The sequence below is a fragment of the Tympanuchus pallidicinctus genome, unplaced genomic scaffold (genome assembly GCF_026119805.1).
Source record: "Tympanuchus pallidicinctus isolate F22 unplaced genomic scaffold, pur_lepc_1.0 scaffold20, whole genome shotgun sequence".
NCBI lineage: Eukaryota > Metazoa > Chordata > Aves > Galliformes > Phasianidae > Tympanuchus > Tympanuchus pallidicinctus.
Window position 1 is genome coordinate 3,763,835 of NW_026294722.1, and position 17,688 is coordinate 3,781,522.

A 17,688-nucleotide genomic window follows, 5' to 3' on the forward strand; every position below is an offset into this window, starting at 1 on the left:
GGGGATGGGGGGGGGGGGGTGGGAGAAAGGAATGTCAGTAGCACTCGTGTGAATACAAAACCGATTTTATTGTTATTAAAAAAAATAACACATTTGTTTAAAAAACAACAAACCCTCCATTCTCCAGAGGGAGGGAAGGAGCACCTCAGCGCCCTGCAGCACTCGGCCCTTTCTCCGCTCGCCCCGGGCTCCTCTGAGAGCCCAGCAGTGCAGAGGCACAACCAGCGGAGCTGAAGCAGAGCCCTGCGTGCTGCAGAGCACCAGCCAAAGGATGGGATTAAGAAAAGCCGTTGGGCAAATTGGGATTTGCCACACCCAAATTGCACCGGGCCAAACGGCCTGTATCACCCAAATGTTTGTCTTGTTGCTGCCTGTTCCCAGTTGGCCGTGCTGGGAGCAAACCCTACAGGCAGGAATGCTGCTGTCAGAGGGATTATTTTCACAAAGTACAAAAATAAAGAAAAAAAAAATAAAACCCCCAAACTGCTACCAAAGACCTGAGGATGATTTACACCAATCCCCATGCCAGCTACTTCAGATGTTTTGACCTAAGAACAGTTAGACTTCTATTACAGACCTCCACCATCTACAGCTACAAAGCCCTACGTCTCCAAACTCTGCCTGCCTAGGAGAGATTTCCCATCTGCGTCCAACAAAAGGACAACTGCCACGTGTAAACACACCACCGCCCTACTTCTCCAGCACCACTGAGATCACTGTGCCCCACAAATGCTCCTTCTCACAGCGCTGCTGTAAGAGGGGATTAAATCTCTTTATAGGGAATGGAAAAAGAGGCACCGAGGTGATGTGGGTCCAGTAAGGCAATGGCACTCAATAAAACCCAGACCTTGCAATTTCCAATCTTAAGCTTCATCTTGCACTCCTATTCAGGGACCACAACATTCCTGAATATACTTTGCACCTGAAAAGAAACTTGTGATCAGTTCTGGACAATAAGAAGCTCAATGACATTTCCAGATAAAATTAATAATGAGAAGAAAAAAAAATTTGAGCAGCTTCTTCATAATCGTTGGCAAGCCCACCCAAAAGAGGATGGAGAGCTATATAAACTACGTCTTAATAACTACATATGGTTTACAGTTTCCAATAAACTACATGATTTTGAATTTCTTTTCTGTCTGGTATCACAGAAGTGAAGTCAGACAGAAGAGTGACTGTGCAAAGTATCCAAGGGTTGGAAACATCTCTGCCACAACCAAGCAGCATGCTCTGCACAGAGTGATCAACACCAGCATGGTCCCACAGCGAGGCACCAGGTTTAGAGCCCTGAGAACCATCAAGCCTGCTCCTCTTTCGGTCAGAATTCGTCCCGTAACCTTGGAGGGTGGTCCATGCCAAAAAATGAAGAGGGTTTTCCATGCACATCGCGCTCTCTTTTTACAAATGCAGTAAATGAAGAGACACAGTTCCCAATGAAGTGATCAGATTGGCCAAGGATGTACAAGTCGATCTGAGCCACCTCTGGCTGCAAGCTTACAACTTTGATCTGTGGAGAAAAAGAAGGAAAGTAAATGAATTTAAACATCTAAACACCCGAATGTCTGTCTTCACATCACACTAGAAATGGGAATATACAACACAAAAAGAGTGGATTTTGCCCTAAGTTGCCCTATAATTCATCTATGAGTAGATAAAGGTCAAATCCTTTTTGAAAGATCACCTAGAGATAAATGTGGCTCATCACATCTTGCGTTTCTCCCTTATAATCTACAGAATTAAAATGGAGTCCAGAAAGTATGAAGACAGGCTGAGGTCCTCAGAGAGGCATTACTGGTGTTTGTTTCAGCACAAGATTCCAAATGCTTCAGGACACTTTGCCCCTCAGTCTCTGAAAGAAAAGCAGCCCACCCCAGCGTGCCAACCTCTGCCCAATCTTTCCACTCACTCACTAGGAAGTTTGACTCTTATTTCAACAACAGGCTACTTTGACACCTTAGATCATTAAACCTGATGTCCCTGGAGATCTATTACACAACTGTGCCTGCTGTCTGTGGGAGTGACATACCAGAATCTGAGGACAGTTTTTACTGAAGCACTTTTGCTGGATCAAGTTTCTGGAAGACTTACCTTTCCTTGGAAAAACTGCTGTATTTCCTTTGTGTAGGGCTCAGAATCAGTAGCAATATAAACGGATTTGGCTTCTGTCTTTTTCACCCAGACCTTGAGAGCACGCTTGATCTCTTTGAGGTCTGGCAGGCACATGTCCATGGTAAGGGGCACGGCAGTGCTGCGGTCATAGCCCACACACTGAGGTGAAGCCATGAAGTGAGACCCAGCCGTCCCATCCTTTAACATGTTACAAGCATTTTTCTGTTGGAAGAAAAGAAAATATGTTAGAATGAAAACAGCACAATAAAACACCACCAAGTCCCTCACCACTGCCAGCAGCGTTATAATCTGTCTGTAGGAGGAATCCCAGCAGCATTTCCTGCACTCAAACACTGTGAGCTGCTGAATGTAAATACAATCAGGCTTCAGAAGGGCAGTTCCTATTCCAAGTGTTTTTCTGCTGAATGTTAGTCACCCCCACCTACAGCAATTCCATGGGTTACAGCAACAAGCCTTACAGAGGAACCATACCCAATCTGAGCCGATCCTCAGGTGAATTCCTACGTAGGGCCTAATCAGCAGAGAATGAATGTAGGCTTCTCCTTTCTTCACCATTTCATCAGACCACACCATGTACTTATGGAGGGGTCGGTGCTCCTCTAAGACTGGAAACTGGGCTGGAGCTCCAGGTAAAGCAAGTACAGGGTGCTCAGATGGTGGAAACCTAAGGGGAAACAGACAGGAATACAGGAATATAGCAATTCTGCATGCATAATTAAGCACAGAGAGCACTGCAAGTGAGTTTGTGAAGGTCAGAATGGAAACTGAACACCCTGAGATATACAGTATCTTTTATACCAAACTTATAAATACAAGATAAATCCTAATCATTTTGCTACAGGAACAGAACACTGACATAAAACTCCACCTCTGGTTTGGAAGAGATGAAAGTTGGAAGGAGGTCCCTTCCAACCCCTACAATTCTGTGATTACCACCTTTTACCTCATACCTGGTAACAAATAACAAAAAGTGCTATTTGAAGATGAAAGGACAGCAATCTGAAACATGAAGCAACAAGTGGTAATTTAGCTTATGTCTTCATCCCAGGCTCGAGCAATTATGTCACCCAAACATACTGATATGACTAAAGTCACTTATGACTCTGTAAACACGAAGCAAGCAGCAAAACAGTTCATGATCAGCATGGCTCAGAAATCCATCAGCCCAAAGGAGTTCCTATCTAATGGCCACAGGAAGAGCCTGCTCAATGAACAATTCATGAAAAAAGTATTAATGTTTTTATTATATTGCTATGTAATCACTTCAATCTCCTCCTCAAATTATGATGGCTCTACAGAGTGACTAGAAGAACTGTTTTCCTGAGCGATTCTAAAAGCCCACGCTTCTCCAGCTTCATGCTACCTTTGGAGCCAATGGTCCCTGTATGCAGAACTGAAGGAGATCCCCTTGAAGAGTTCAGACTTATCAAAATCCACTTTGAACTGATCCCAGAATGGACCAAATGGGTTTCCATCCTGCAAAGGAGAGAGAAGCATTTGCTCAATACACGCAGGGCTGAAAGACAGATTTAACAAGATCCTGAACTGAAAAGTCAAATTATTCCTCTGTTACTGGAAGTATGCAGACGGATATCGCAGCCTGTGTGCCCACATCAGCTCCATGGGAAGGAAGTGAAACATTGAATAAAGTTAATGGAGAAGTAAGGCAAAGGAAATTGAAAAGAAAAAGAACACCACCGTTCACAAACTTGTTTTTAAAGAGACAGCTTTACAACTTATAGCTGAACAACTATACGCTGCATATGGGAACAAGCAAGGACTAGAAAAGAAGTCTTTTTTGTTCTAAATTTGTTCTCCTTGCAATCACAACCAACTCTGAAGCAACATAACTCACGCTTACAACCTTCATGAACCCCATACTTGCTGACAAAGAAAGGCAGGAAGGTGCAGCTAGGCACAGAGTGAAAGGAATGCACAGAGTGAAAGGAATGCACACAGAGTGATTTGGGACCGACAGCTCCCAGGTTTGCAAATGAATGGCAAGCAGCAGGAGGCAACTGCTCCTTTTGGAAGGCCTGCGAGATCCAGGCAGGCTATGGGGGTGCAGGAGGAGCTCACCTTCATGGGACAGGTGCTTTTGTCAGCACTCCTCTGTGCCGCAGCCTCAAAGCAGTACGCCACTCTCCTGCCGGGAGGCCAGTGCTGCGGTGCCAGCTGCTCCATGAACTGCTCCAAGCTGAGCACACGGTGGTACTGCATGAGGGGCTCCAGCTTGAAGTACTCCTCGTAGGGAACGTGCAGCTACAAGGCAGGGACAGCTTCACTCGGGGACCCGGGATCCCCCACCCAACCACGAGGCTCTCCCCGGCTCTGCCCGCCCCCCACTCCCCGTTCCTGGCTCACGTTAGTGTAGGGCGGGCGGTGGTGCCGGTACTCGATCCAGGGCGGCACGGCCAGGGTGCGGTTGAGGGCTCGGGCGAAGGCCAGGGCGCCCAGGAAATGCTCGGCCTGGTTCCCGAAGCGGCCTGCGGGAGGAAGGGAGAGCAGGCTTCAGCCTCCGCCGGGACCTCTGCACCGGGCCCAGCGGCGGAGGGAGGGCCTCACCCATGCAGGGGCAGTACAGCAGGTAGCCGGCTGCATCCCAGCCGCCCGCCGCCACCGTTACCGTCACAAGGAGGAGAGCGGCGCCGGCCAGCAGAACCATGGCGGCGGCAGCAGCAGAAGCAGCAGCGGCAGGATAGCACCCTGTCCCGGCATGCCCCGCGCGCTCCGGCACGGCCGCTCTAACCGGAAGCGGCCGCCATCGGGGCGGAAGTGGGGCTCGTGACGTCACTCCCACAATGCCCCGCACAATGGGGCCGCCGCGGCCTGGGCCGGAGCCGCGCCTGGCGGGGCCCGGGGGAATGGGGTGAGTGCGGGCAGCGGAACCGGCCAGGGGGCGGCGTTGAGGCGGCCCCCTCCCCTCCGCGGCCGGGTTTCTCATCAGAGCGAGGTGTGAGAGAGGGGCGTGAGGGGGCAGCTGGGGGACGTAGGCCCGGCCCTCCTCCCGCCCTCCCCTCAGCGCTGCGCCATGGAAACGGGGAGGGGGCGGCACGAGGGGCCTTCAGTAGGGCGGGAGATTCTCGGTGGGACCGGCGGTTCCGCTGTTTCCATCTGCCAGCTGTAGGTGTTCGGTCCTTCGGACCTATATGAGTGGAAGTAGAGATTTGGGGGATAAGTCGCCCCGGAGCCATTTTGCGTGCGGGGTTCCCCGAGGTTCGGAATCGGTTCGGCCTTTATGTTCCCTCTATGCGCTGTCAGTGGGGAGATCGGCGGGGATTTGGGGGATGAAACGGTCCGCGGAGGGGGGTTCAGGAGGGAAAAGCACCCGTGTGGCCACAGGGGCTCTGAGTGGAGCTTCAGATATTACAGAGTCATAGAGCCGTTTGATTTGAAGGGGAGCCTTGTATACATGCGAGGGGAACGTCCAAGGTGCACCCGGGGTCAGGCAGAGAGGTGAGGCTGAGGTTGGAGTTGGAGTTCTACTTGCAAATCATGGAGCAACCAGAGTTGTTTACTGTGAGGAAATAAAGAGTTGGCATAGGGGATCCCAGTGCCGTGTGTGTTGGATGTGTGGTTGTAACCACAGGGGCAGAGCAGCCCCTAGTGTGTGAGGAGGGAGAAAAGTGATTTTCACACCTGATTGTAGTGTTGGCAAAGGCAGTACTGAAGGACTGCAACCAGGTCAACACTACTGAAGTGAGAACAATGTTGGAAAATGACAGAAGATACAGAAGAGTCATACCAACAGTGTGAGGTCTGGCAGTAGCACTTTGCAATCGGAGTTGGAGCAGAACTCGATTAGGATCCTATAATGGGGCTGGGGGTAGCTGTGTTTCAGTATGAGGAGCAATGCTGCAGTGTTGTGGTCACTTTATTAGAGTGACTATGGGGAAAGATGGAGCCCATGCTCCTGTGCCTGGCAGGTGCCAGTTCTGCCAGGAGCTGCACTGAGCTTCCATCAGAATTACAGCTCTCTGCTTTTTCCTGTCTTGCTGGTGCCTTCCACATGAACAAGTAGAAGCCTGAACAACTTAAATTAGCAAAGGAAACCTGAATGGGGCACTGATGCAGCTCAGGGAGGAAAAACTTAAAAATAAGTTACTTTTCATCGGAGTGAGTTCCTTCAGAGGCTCCATGCTGCATAGCTGGGCCAGCTCCATACAGAACCAGGTGGAGACCCAGAGCCCCATGGCCAACCCCACCAATCCCAGGAGAGTTGTGAACACAAGAGTGCAGCCTCTGTCTTCAGGGGGGAAAGGACTCCTGGCACAGCAAGACTCACCAGACACAAGGGTGGACAAACTCAAATTATACACCAGCAATGCTCTCTAGAAAAGAGAAACTGCAGCTACACAATATGGGACTCGTCAGGCAGGGCCTTTGTCCTGGCTTCCTTACTTCTGCCAATCTGCTGCAGTGGGACTGACACAGCTCAGCTGGTGGTCAGTGAACTGTGGCACTGGAAGGCTGTCCAGGGGCAGAAGCTGTGCAGCAGTGCTAAATGACTGAACCACTCTTTGAGGTGTAACTACTGGAAAAAACTGTCAAAGCAAGGCAAAGGATTTTATGCCAGGGACTTTCTTAAATTTACACAAAGCTGACACATAGCAATGAAATATGCCTTGTGAGCTGCCTGCTAGTGGGAGACCAGTCCTCAGGTGGATGTCTTTTTTTGAACTTGACGTTTACTGTGAAAACTTCTCAACCTCTGTATAACTGAAGCGTAGGAAAGATTCATCTGGTGATGGAAGTTTTCTGTACTACTCCTATCAGAGTTTTCAGGAGCTGCATAGGCTAGAAGTAATTTTATGGACTAGAGTGGGACTTTCTTAGGGTAGAGAGTTTCTTCAGTGCTGGTACGAATGCTATGGTCTGAAAGAAGAGAACAAGTGGAGGTGAAGTGTATCTGTTCTGTAGTGACTGTTTCTCTGGTGGCTACAGCATTAGAATCAATGTGAGCGCATTGGAAACATACTTTCAATACGAAAAATGGATTGTACAGAGAGTTTTCTAGCCAAGCATGAGCTACATTGTTAATCTTCAGAAGATCTGTGTCACTGTGCTTCTGCTGTTACTAATCAACGAACCAAGTTGCTATAGAGTTCACTGATAATGTGCAAGCTCCTCATGTTGTCCTGTTTTTCTTTCTTATTCTGCAGCTGTCAGAGTGTCCTGTGACATGGCTTTAGAATTAGAAACAGGCTCAAATAGGTGGAGTCCTTTTGCCTTGCTAAAACCTCACTATTCTAAGGACGGGTTAATTAAATTTTACAGTAATCAATTTCAGAGATTATCGTATTTTAACTCGTGTGTGTTTGGGTTTCTGCTCAGCAAGCAATAGTTCATGTACCATACTATTAAAGACAGCACTTCTCAAATTTTGTCTTCCTTCAGGTAGTTCTGAAACCAGCACAGATGGCTGAGCTTGTTCAGAGGGAAAGAAGTAAATACCTGGAGAAAATGACAGAGACTCTTGGAACGTGTGCGCAGCTCTGACACAGGAAATAGAAAGCATTTATCTTTTCCAGCACCCGTCCCGTACAGAGGTGAAATATTTGCAGTCTCAGACACCTATGAAGGAAGACCACTCTGAAACACAGGATTTGTGCATCTTGAAGGGTAGGAGCAGCTGTCGCGTCGCACTGGCTTATATCAAAATGGCACCTCAGCAATGCCTGCCCTTTTTTTTCTATTGTGCTCTGCCTGTGTGGGTTCAGCCCGCGCCAAGCTGAGCTCCGTTCTTAACAGACATTTCTAAACCTCGTGCTTAGTGACACATTGTCTTAAAGCCATCCCGTTTCCCGGTGCTTTCCACCCCCTGGGGACACTCAGGTGTTGTGATGGATTGTGTGGCTGCCGTTATTGTTGTGTCAGCTATTTATAACGTTCACTGGTGCACTTTCGTGGTGGGGGTTGGTGAGTTCCCTCACAGTTGCACATCCTGCCCACAACTGGCACTCATGCTGATGTACAGGCAGGAAGTTCCTCCCTCTGAAGCAATCATGGAGTAAGAAAGAGCTTGAGGGTTTGATGCTATTTTAAGAAGAGTTTCTTAGGCAGCTAAATTCAGTGAAAGAGATCTTTTCTGAGGTTTTTATTCCAGCTAACTGATTACTGGTAACTGCTGGTAGAACCTTACAGAAACGCGGCGCTCTACCGACAAGACAAACACTACTGAAGAACAACAGAGAGGGTAATTCAGAGAGGGAAAACTTACCCTACGATAGAAAACAGAAAGCACAATGACTAATAGCACCCTCAGGAGAAGTCGCATTTTCTGTCTTCCTGAAAAAGGTGTGATGTTGCTGGCAGAAGCAAGTTTTCTTCCACAGCCTGGTTAACCTATGAGTGGTTGTGCAGATTGGTTTGCTAGGAGGTGGTCTTACTAGTGTAACAGGCCGGTGGGGTGAAAAACAATACATACATACCTTAGTTCTTTGGGGAAGTTCTAGAAAGGAATGCCATGTGAGCAAAGGTCAAGAGGAAGGAAGAACAGACTACAAAGAACATAGAAAAAGAAGATGAGAAGAAATTCCACAAAAAGAGCCTGGGAAAGGTGGGGTATGTGGAGGCACAGGGAGACACCCATTTATTTCAGGACAATGCGTGCAGCAGGTAACACTGGTTGCAAAAACATTATTCAGAGAAGCTTAAGCTTTATTCAGGCAAGTGAGATAGGAGTTAAGGGAGAAAAGAGCCACATGGATTCTGGAGATGTGAGTTTCCCAAGGCTGTGAACATGCAGCATGAGTGTCTACACGTGTGCTTGTTGAATCTCACCCGTGTTTTGTGGTCAGGTGGAAGATGCAGGGCCTTAACATCAATTCTTCTGTGATTCCAGATGATGACGTTTTGCTGTTAAAGCAGTTTGGTCACTGAGGGTTCCAACAGAAACTGCACCCAGACAGCATCAAGTGAGACATCTGCAGGCTCGAGTTCTGCTTGACATGGCCATGTTGTACTAGGCCTGCCATGACGGCATTTTTTCCCAGTGTTCCCAACTGGATTCAAGATGCAAAGCAGGAGGACGAGGAGACAGGCTGGAAATTAGTTCATAGGCCAAGAGGTGAAGAGACTGAAAGTCAGGGAAAATGCCAGTGTGAAATATCAGAGACCTCCTTCACCAATGTGGACAAGCTGAGAACTCACACGCTTTCTCATACTGAGCAGAGACCGTACAACTGCCCTCAGCTGCACTGTGGCAAAGCCTTTGCATCTAAGTACAAGCTGTATAGGTAGGTAACTGCTGAGTGCCTCTGCAGAACAGTGCTCCTCTACCAGAAGAGGGGGGAAAACCCCTCCATCGTGTTTTTTTGATTGAATTTCTGAGAAGGTGGAGGAGGGGGAATGCCCTTGTTACCTTGCAGAGCAGCTGAGTCCCAGACATTACCATACTTGGCATCTCTTTAAGCACCCTGCAGAGAACTTCAGATAATAGTTTATCCTGAGCTCAGTATGTTTTTCGTTTTACTAAGAAGGAAATTGAAGCAGAAATTGAAGTTCACAGATTAAAAAAAACAAAATGAAAAGGAAAAATAGCGTTCACATTTGTTAAGCCCTACCTTTGTAACTTTAATCACAGAAATATTTCTGTGGCACTACTGCTCTAGCATGAAGTAGAGCTCACATTTATGCACTGAAACATTAGATAGAATAGTTAGAGTTCCACTGGGAATTGAAGACTAGATGAACCACAGTGTCAGACAGTATAGCATACCAAGATAAAATCAGTCCATATTAGCTGTCAGTAGACAGCGACAAAGTCTGATGCTTCCTGATGAAATGAAACTATCTCATCAGCAAACAAATATTTCTTGTCATGAATTTTCATTGTCATTTCCCCCTTTGATAGCCTCAACTTAAAGAACAGGAACCAAGTAGGCAACTGAAGTGTGCAGAGTTGATGCCTACTAGGGAGGACAGGTACTGCTGGGACAGCCTCATTAACCGGTGCATGAAATGCTGTGCTTCTGTGCCTGCTGCCCAGGCTGCCAGTTCTGCATCTGTTAGTGAAGTTAAAATTCCACCTGGGATTTTTATGGCATGAAGCATAGAGCACGTGGAACGTGTTGGAAAAGTAGCACGCGTTCTCTGAGGGGTTGGACGCCAGTCTAAACTTTGGTGCTTTTCTCCCAAAAGGCATATGGCCACTCACTCTGCTCAGAAGCCTCATCAGTGCATGTACTGTGAGAAGATGTTTCACCGGAAGGATCACCTCCGCAACCACCTGCAGACCCACGATCCCAACAAGGAGGCCCTCCACTGTCCTGAGTGTGGCAAGAACTACAACACAAAGCTCGGCTTCAGGCGACACCTGGCCATGCACGCTGCCGCCAGCGGTGATCTCAGCTGCAAGGTGTGCCTGCAGACATTTGAAAGCACCCAAGTCCTGCTGGAGCACCTCAAAGCTCATTCCAGACGAGCTTCTGGTGGAGCTAAGGAAAAGAAGCATCCGTGTGACCACTGCGACAGGCGCTTCTACACCCGGAAAGACGTGCGGAGACACTTGGTAGTGCACACGGGGCGGAAGGACTTCCTGTGCCAGTACTGCGCTCAGAGGTTTGGGCGGAAGGATCATCTGACCAGGCACATGAAGAAAAGCCACTCCCAGGAACTGCTGAAGATTAAGACAGAGCCAGTCGACATGCTGGGTCTTCTAAGCTGCAGCTCATCCGTAGCGGTAAAAGAAGAGCTGAGCCCCGTCCTGTGTATGGCATCCAGAGACATGATAGGTGGTAAGAGCTTCCCTGGCATGTTGCCTGTGGGCATGTACAGTACGCATCTCCAAACCGTGCCAAGCTCAGGGATGCCCCATTCTTTGGTTCCCAATTCTCTTCCAATGGGAATGAGCTATCCTCTGGAGTCGTCTTCTCCTATCTCTTCCCCACCGCAACCTCCTCCAAAGTATCAGCTTGGATCTACCTCATATTTGCCTGAGAAACTACCCAAAGTAGAGGTGGACAGCTTTTTGTCAGACTTCCCTGGCAGCCTGTCTCTCTCATCTGGTGAGCCTCAGTCCTCTTCGCCTCAGCCACCCGCTCTGGATGAGGCTTTGCTTTCCAAGAGCCCTGCTAATCTTTCAGAGGCTCTCTGTGCTGCTAACATGGACTTTTCTCATCTTCTTGGCTTCCTCCCCTTAAATCTTCCTCCTTGCAATCCACCTGTATCTTCAGGGGGATTAGTCATGGGCTACTCACAGGGGGAGACACAGCCACTGCTTTCCACTTTGCAACATCAACCTCAAGAATCTCCTGGAACTGGGGCCTCGCTGAACTTTGGGCCCCTTCACTCGCTGCCCCCCGTCTTCACCTCAAGCTTGAGCACAACCACGCTGCCACGTTTCCACCAGGCATTCCAATAAGCTGAACATAGCACTGGAGAACAGATCTTTCAGTCACCCTTCTGTGGAGAGCCTTAAAAACGCACAACTCTTACTTCCCTTTGGGGTCTGAAAGCTTTGCAAAGCTGATTCAGACAGGAGGTTTCTGGTCTCTGGCAGGAGCACTTGTAAGACTTGAACAGCAGAAATTCCCATGCCAGTCTCAGTCCTGTACAGCGAGAAGTTTTCATCTAATAGACTGGATATATTTTATCTAATTTTTAAATCTGTGAATCAGGAGCCACACGTAGCACTGACCTTCCCTGAGATCCTGGAGCTATGTTCCTCTTTGGGAGGGGACTGTCCCTGAGAAGGAGTTGAGACTCTTTCATCTCGGGCTAAACGTTTGAAGAGTCCAGCTTCCATTTCAAGTTACCACACTGCTATTCTGGCAAAGCAGCTAATACCTTCAATGGAGAAGGAGAAGTCAAGATACCCACGCTGTATGAAGCCAACGGGGAAGAAGCTGTCCTTCCCCACTACCTCTCCCCCAACACAGCTTACTCCGTCGAATACAGATGACTCCACGTCAGTGTTAAACAAAGGACCGTTTACACGCAGAGTTCAGACATCACCTCGTTCTTCTTTGCGGAGCCTTTAGGTTAAACTCAGTACAGTGAACATTGTTTACACAACGCAGTTCTGTTTCCACCGTTACAAAAATAGGAGGCACCAGAACACACTGGCCTTATATCTGGTGTAGCTAGAACACTGTTTACACGACGAAGTCAGGTTGCACTGATTTCTCTTCACCTATCGCATTTTTCCCCCATGGGGAAATACATTGCTTTCTGGACCACTTCAGCCTCTGCCACTGGAGGCAGCAGCTTCCTGCGTATTTTCTCTGACTATCCACGTGTCAAGGGAATGGAGCAGCTTGCAGAACTAAGCTTATGTTTGTGGTGTATGTATAGAGCCCTTTTAAATATCTCCTACAGGCAAACAGATCATACGTCTGTTTTGGAAACCAAAGCATGAGAAAAGGCTGGGCTAGGAGGTGGGGGCCCACAGCTCCAAGTCTCGTCCTACCAGGCAGGGAGGAGAGCAAGCTTCAAGCCCCTAGGTTTGCTTTGTTTTATGAACCACAACCATTCAGCAAGGTCAGTACCTTCTGGCTTACCCATGAAGCGGTCTCAAGAGATGCATGCTTATTTTTTTTTTAACCTGTCCTAGGGTGAAGACATCCAGGAACTGGGAGGAAAATTTGGTCCCAGCTTCATTTACACTTGTCACTGTATTTGAAGCATTTTTCCCAACACTAAGTTCTAACAAATGCTGAGGGTTCAGGCCTGCAGTCACTCTTTCACTTAGAATTTGGTCCCCCTGGCCTTTTTGTTCTCTGCTTAAGCCTTGCCTCCAGAAATCCAATCCTGCTTCCCTTGCTTCCAGTCCTACCTCCCAAATCCTTCCCTACCTACTGTGCAGCCAAGCAGCAGCCAGCTGTTGGGTGTCATTTAGCATTTGTATGGTCCCTGCTCTCACATTCCTGAGCGTTCTGCTGAACCTTAGAACCTGTTTCTGGTTATAGACACACGGATCTTCATACCTCAGCATGCAGGAACTGCCATAGGCCAATATCAGCCAGGAAATCTGTCAGTATGATTCCCTGTAAATCTAGGAAATGCAAAATCTACCTCTACTCTGTTAACTCTTTCAGTGAAGCCACATACTGTCCTTGCTCACCTCCCCAGAGCACCCATTTCAGTCAATGTTACCTTCTGCTGAGCCACCGATCCCACAGTGTGCCTGTGCTTATGGGCTTGTCCCCTTCCATTGTAGTGAAGAATTTTATTTTTAACTTAGTTTAGTGATTCTTCCCAGAATGACTTTGTAGTGATCCACTGATTCTCCAAAACATAGATCAGTTGTCTTAGATTAGCCAGCAGTGCTGCAAATAATACTTCTGTATCAAAATGTAATATAAGATTTATTTACCTCGGCAATGTCCTGTGGCAATGATTCCCCTGGGTTAAATGCAGTACTTCCCTTTCTCCACTGTAAATTGTTGCCTTTCCAAGTTCAACGAGTGCCTTCTTGTTCTCTATCATAGAAAAGGTAAATAGGGCATCGCAGCAGTCTTCTGTTTACCATCACTAAATACCTCAGTCTCATCTGCTGTTGCTTTTCTCCTTGCAAATTAAAGAGTTTCACAGCGTTACCAGTGATATGCAAGCCTTAACCCTGTCTTCAGTTTTAAGAGAATAAATGGGTCAGAATGGATCACTTACAGCAAGGAGTGTCAGATTTATGCAATGCCATTGCACACCTTCTTCTTTCCTTTCTGGCCTTCTTGCTTTCTGCCTGCATTGTACTCCAAACAGACGTCAGCACTGGAATTCCTTTAGCAGCGGTAGCAGAGCTTAGAGCCAGGCATCTTCCTCCTACCAGTAGTCTGTCAAAGAATAAATGGAATTCGTTTCACTATTAGTTGCATGTGTGGTTTGCTTTCCACAGCTCCTCCAGCGGACCTGCAATAACATTTGTGAGTTAAATCAAACCTGACAGCAGCAAAGGGAGCACTCTTGCAGACAGCATGCTCAGGCTGATAGCAAGTGTTTGCACTGGAAGCTGGATTCAGTTTCTGCTCCACGACAGAGCCCAGCGCTTGCAAGGAGTTTGTCAGCTGGTCTGAAATAACAGGCTGCTTCCATTTGGAATGCTAAGCACACAAACATTATTTCCTGAAGTGAATCAGTGGGCAACTTTTAGCTGATTTCTAAGAAAACAACGTTGAGCTTCTAAGATGCCGCTTCAGAGTCTAAATTCACTGGGAAGTGTCCACTGAGGTACCAGAAAAATCAGCAGACATCACCCCAGGCAAACTGGTGCTGTTTGTAGATAGAATGCAATGTTGGGTGCTGCAGCACAGCCTGCAAAATTGTTCTGTGTATGCACAGGATATTCGTGCGTGAGGGGACAGCATTCATTGTGCTGCCAGGGCTGGATGTCACTGCAAGTCAGCCAGGCAGATGGAGCCATCCTGGGAGGGACAAAATACTTCAATGGAAGAGTTTTTGAAGCAGGAATTTCAAAGAGGCTAAATGAATGCAGGAGACAGCAAGCTCAGCTGGGTTTTACACACTGAGGTGTGACAGCAAAGCTCTTTATTGCAGGCACATCTGTGCCAGAAAGATGTCATCAGATTGAGCCCAAGGGAAGCAACTACAGCGAATAATTGGGCAGGATGGTTTAGAAATGCTTAGAAGCGTGGTTAACTTGAAGGTTCAGGACTGTGCAGATAGCCAATGTGTAGAGCACGAGTCCAGGAAAGGACAGGACACAACCTAAACAGCAACTGTAGATCAGAATCTCCCTAAATTATCAAAAAGATGAGGATGTAACATCCCACTGAAACAAGGATGCCCTTTGCTCACGCCAGGTGAGCCCCATCCACAGCAGCACAGGATTAACTCACCTGGCCAGTCCTTCCCAGGCTCACATTTCTGGAGCTGTGTGAGAATCCAAAGAGCTTTTCCCCATGGCATTACAGCTTGCTCAAGGCCCGTTTGCATGAAGGAACAACACCTTAACTTGCATTTGTTTCCAGTGAGTTTCACTTGACAGAACACCCAGCTATGGCACTTTGACAGATCCCACTCAGCTGGCTCACATTAGTGCCTGCTCTTTAGCCCTGGTGTTGAAAATGTCACTTCAATGGGAATCCCTCTTTCCCCTCTGGCAGATTGATGATCTCAGTCCTTTTGTTGGGAGTTCAGCTCTTTGTTCTTTAATTCCTTCCTTGCTGACAGGTGAACAGCAGCTGCTTGGGAGATTTCCTGCAGTTCACTGAAAAAAAAAAAATAATCCTGGTTTCCTTTCTGTGACTTTGCTTTGCCTTTGCTGTCTGGAAAGAATGATCCCACAGAGGCATTTTCTACTTCTTGCAGTTCAGATTCTTAAGAAGCAATCTTCAAAGACACTCTCCCCATCACCGCCACCTTCTTGCTTCTCTCTAATCAGTTACTCAGGCTCCCTCGATTCTCCCTTGGGTGCCTATTTCTCAGTTAATTACTTGAGCCCAGTCAGATGCTCTGCTGCTACAAAAGGCGAAGTGCACGAACCAAGGCAGAACGGCTCAAACAGAAGCACTCCATTAAAACTCTTCAAGCTTCCATCATCTTTATCCAGGACGTGCTGCTTTCTGTCACACTCGGCTCGTCTCTGCACTGCTCCTCACCTGCCACGCGCTCACCTCACACCAGTGGATGAGCAGGCTGCTTTAGGAGCCCTTCCACATACCTCAGGCATCCCGTACCTGCAGGTAGGAAGTCTTCTCCCACAGCATTTCCCTGCAGACTCTGCCATCTCCCCATGCTGAGCACTCACCAAATGCTTCGGATGCATCTTAAGCAGAATTCTTCTTGGGTCTGATTTTCTGATGTCCAAAACAGATCATATTCTGCACATCCACACTGGAGGTTTAGCTTTGCTTTCCTATTGAAAGCACAGTTTGCTTCTTACGTGCACAGGTAGTTTGCATGCTCTGCACTGTGTGCTCGTGGCTGAAGCTGGGTCTTCCCCAGTCCTTCCACTGGTGCCCAAATTCAGCACACGCACCCAGTGACACGGAGGTACCTTCTGTGTACTGGGAGGTCACTGTGACAAGGCACTGCAAAAGAAAGTTGTGTGGAATTTGGACTATAAGATACATCAGCTCTTCATTTTCAGTTAGGGAAACGATCCTCAAACATCTTGTTAACACGCACCTCACTTTAACTGTTACCTTCCCCTTCATCCTCACCATCTGCTTCACATATTGTATCATTCTTTGAAACTACTATGCAAGTAGACAACCAGGTCTGATGGTGAATGTACTGAGACAACAAAGAGAAAGCTGTGCAAAGCCTATGGGACAGGGAGAGCTCAGTGCAGGCCCAGGTCAGCAGGCCCACAGCCCATTCCTGGGTGTCCCCAGCACCCTCTGCTCCAGGCTGGTGCACAACACAGTACTGGTGGAAGCCAGTCCTGAGCTCACACCTCCTCCTTGCCCTATTGAGTGCCTAAGCCTTGGCTTTTTTTTCGTGCTAGGGGCCCCTAATATCTAGCAAATATTTTTAGAAAGTTTGTTTTGTAATGTTTGTACTGGTATTTTACTTGAATGAGAATATTGAACAAGGAAAAAAAAAAACAAAAGTAGAGATCTCTGCCCTTGAGGTGGTCGCAGAGGAAACCTGTGGAAGCTGTGAAGATCCCCACTGGGAAGCCGTCATGCTTCAACACTGCTGCAGAGCCACAGGGAGAATCCCAGCACTGCTGAGGATTGCCATGGGTGGGATTGCCCACAGCCCAACTTCTGCTCATCAGAGGCTCCTCAGATCGAGGGCAGAGCATGATGCAGAGCTCACCAATGTCTCAGTCGGAGGGAAGAGCCTGGGATTCCTGCTTCTGGCAGCCAAAGGCAGGACACGCCATCAGCCACCGTGCTGCAGTTCCTGTTCTCCGGTGCTGCAGAGCTCTCCCTCCCCACTGCTGTCCAAGGCAGAAGCTTCCCATGGGTACAGCCTGATGTTTTTCTATAAAGAAACTTTCTAGCACTTTTGTACACAGCAAATAACCTCTTTTTAATGGAGTATTTTGAGGGGCTGTAAACAAGGTTTTTTAATTGTTAAAAAAAATAATGAAATGAAGTGCCATTAGGAGATGTACAGGTCACAAAATCAGTGCTTTCATTGTTTTGCAAAATGAAGTTCAAATTGAAAGCTTTTTTTTTTTTTTTAAATAAGGAAGTTGTTTATTAAAAGCATTTGAATCATGCACCCTGGGTACTGTTGTGGAGGGGAACGGGGCTTGGGTTGGCCTGGTGTTAAGGCAAGTCAGAGATGCAGTTTCCTACACAAATGCCCAGACTTTGACCTTTCTTTCAATCACAGAATGAGACCCAGGGAAGGACACAGCACCCTGCCTGGGCAGCCAGTGCCATTCTTTTGCACTAAGGAGAAAACCAGTTGTTAGATAGCATTGGTCCCTTGGTTCCACAAATGCCAGCCCACACAGCAGCACTGCAAAGCATCCAGACACGCTCAGCTCCTCAGGATGGTGCTGAACCAGAACCAAACTCGCAGCTCAAGCCGGGAGCAGCCGTTAGCAGGAGCTGCAGCAGCGCTTTGCCAAAGGGGAGCAGGGTGCTGCCCTCTCAGGGATCTCTTTTCAGGATAAGGTGTAAAAGCCAAGTCATT

At 47.8% G+C, this 17,688-nt stretch overlaps 2 protein-coding genes across 3 annotated transcripts; one reads left to right on the plus strand and one right to left on the minus strand.

The window, feature by feature from the left end:
- Positions 1-49: 49 nt before the first annotated feature.
- Positions 50-4,882, minus strand: POFUT1 (protein O-fucosyltransferase 1). The gene is made up of 7 exons (XM_052683816.1): positions 4,696-4,882; positions 4,495-4,616; positions 4,210-4,392; positions 3,494-3,606; positions 2,602-2,794; positions 2,089-2,331; positions 50-1,507 (listed from the first exon to the last, which is right to left on the minus strand). Exons 1-7 carry the CDS (start codon positions 4,793-4,795, stop codon positions 1,319-1,321), a joined length of 1,143 nt encoding a protein of 380 aa, XP_052539776.1. The 5' UTR covers positions 4,796-4,882; the 3' UTR covers positions 50-1,318.
- A 25-nt stretch (positions 4,883-4,907) lies between these two features.
- Positions 4,908-13,934, plus strand: PLAGL2 (PLAG1 like zinc finger 2). 2 transcript variants are annotated; one of them, XM_052683792.1, is made up of 4 exons: positions 4,908-4,999; positions 7,528-7,752; positions 8,975-9,368; positions 10,273-13,934. In XM_052683792.1, the coding sequence occupies exons 3-4, from the start codon at positions 9,106-9,108 to the stop codon at positions 11,492-11,494; spliced, it is 1,485 nt and encodes a 494-aa protein (XP_052539752.1). In that variant the 5' UTR covers positions 4,908-4,999; positions 7,528-7,752; positions 8,975-9,105; the 3' UTR covers positions 11,495-13,934. The 2 variants fall into 2 exon arrangements, with proteins under 2 accessions (XP_052539752.1, XP_052539753.1); XM_052683793.1 differs by lacking the exon at positions 4,908-4,999 and adding an exon at positions 6,591-6,791.
- Positions 13,935-17,688: the final 3,754 nt, after the last annotated feature.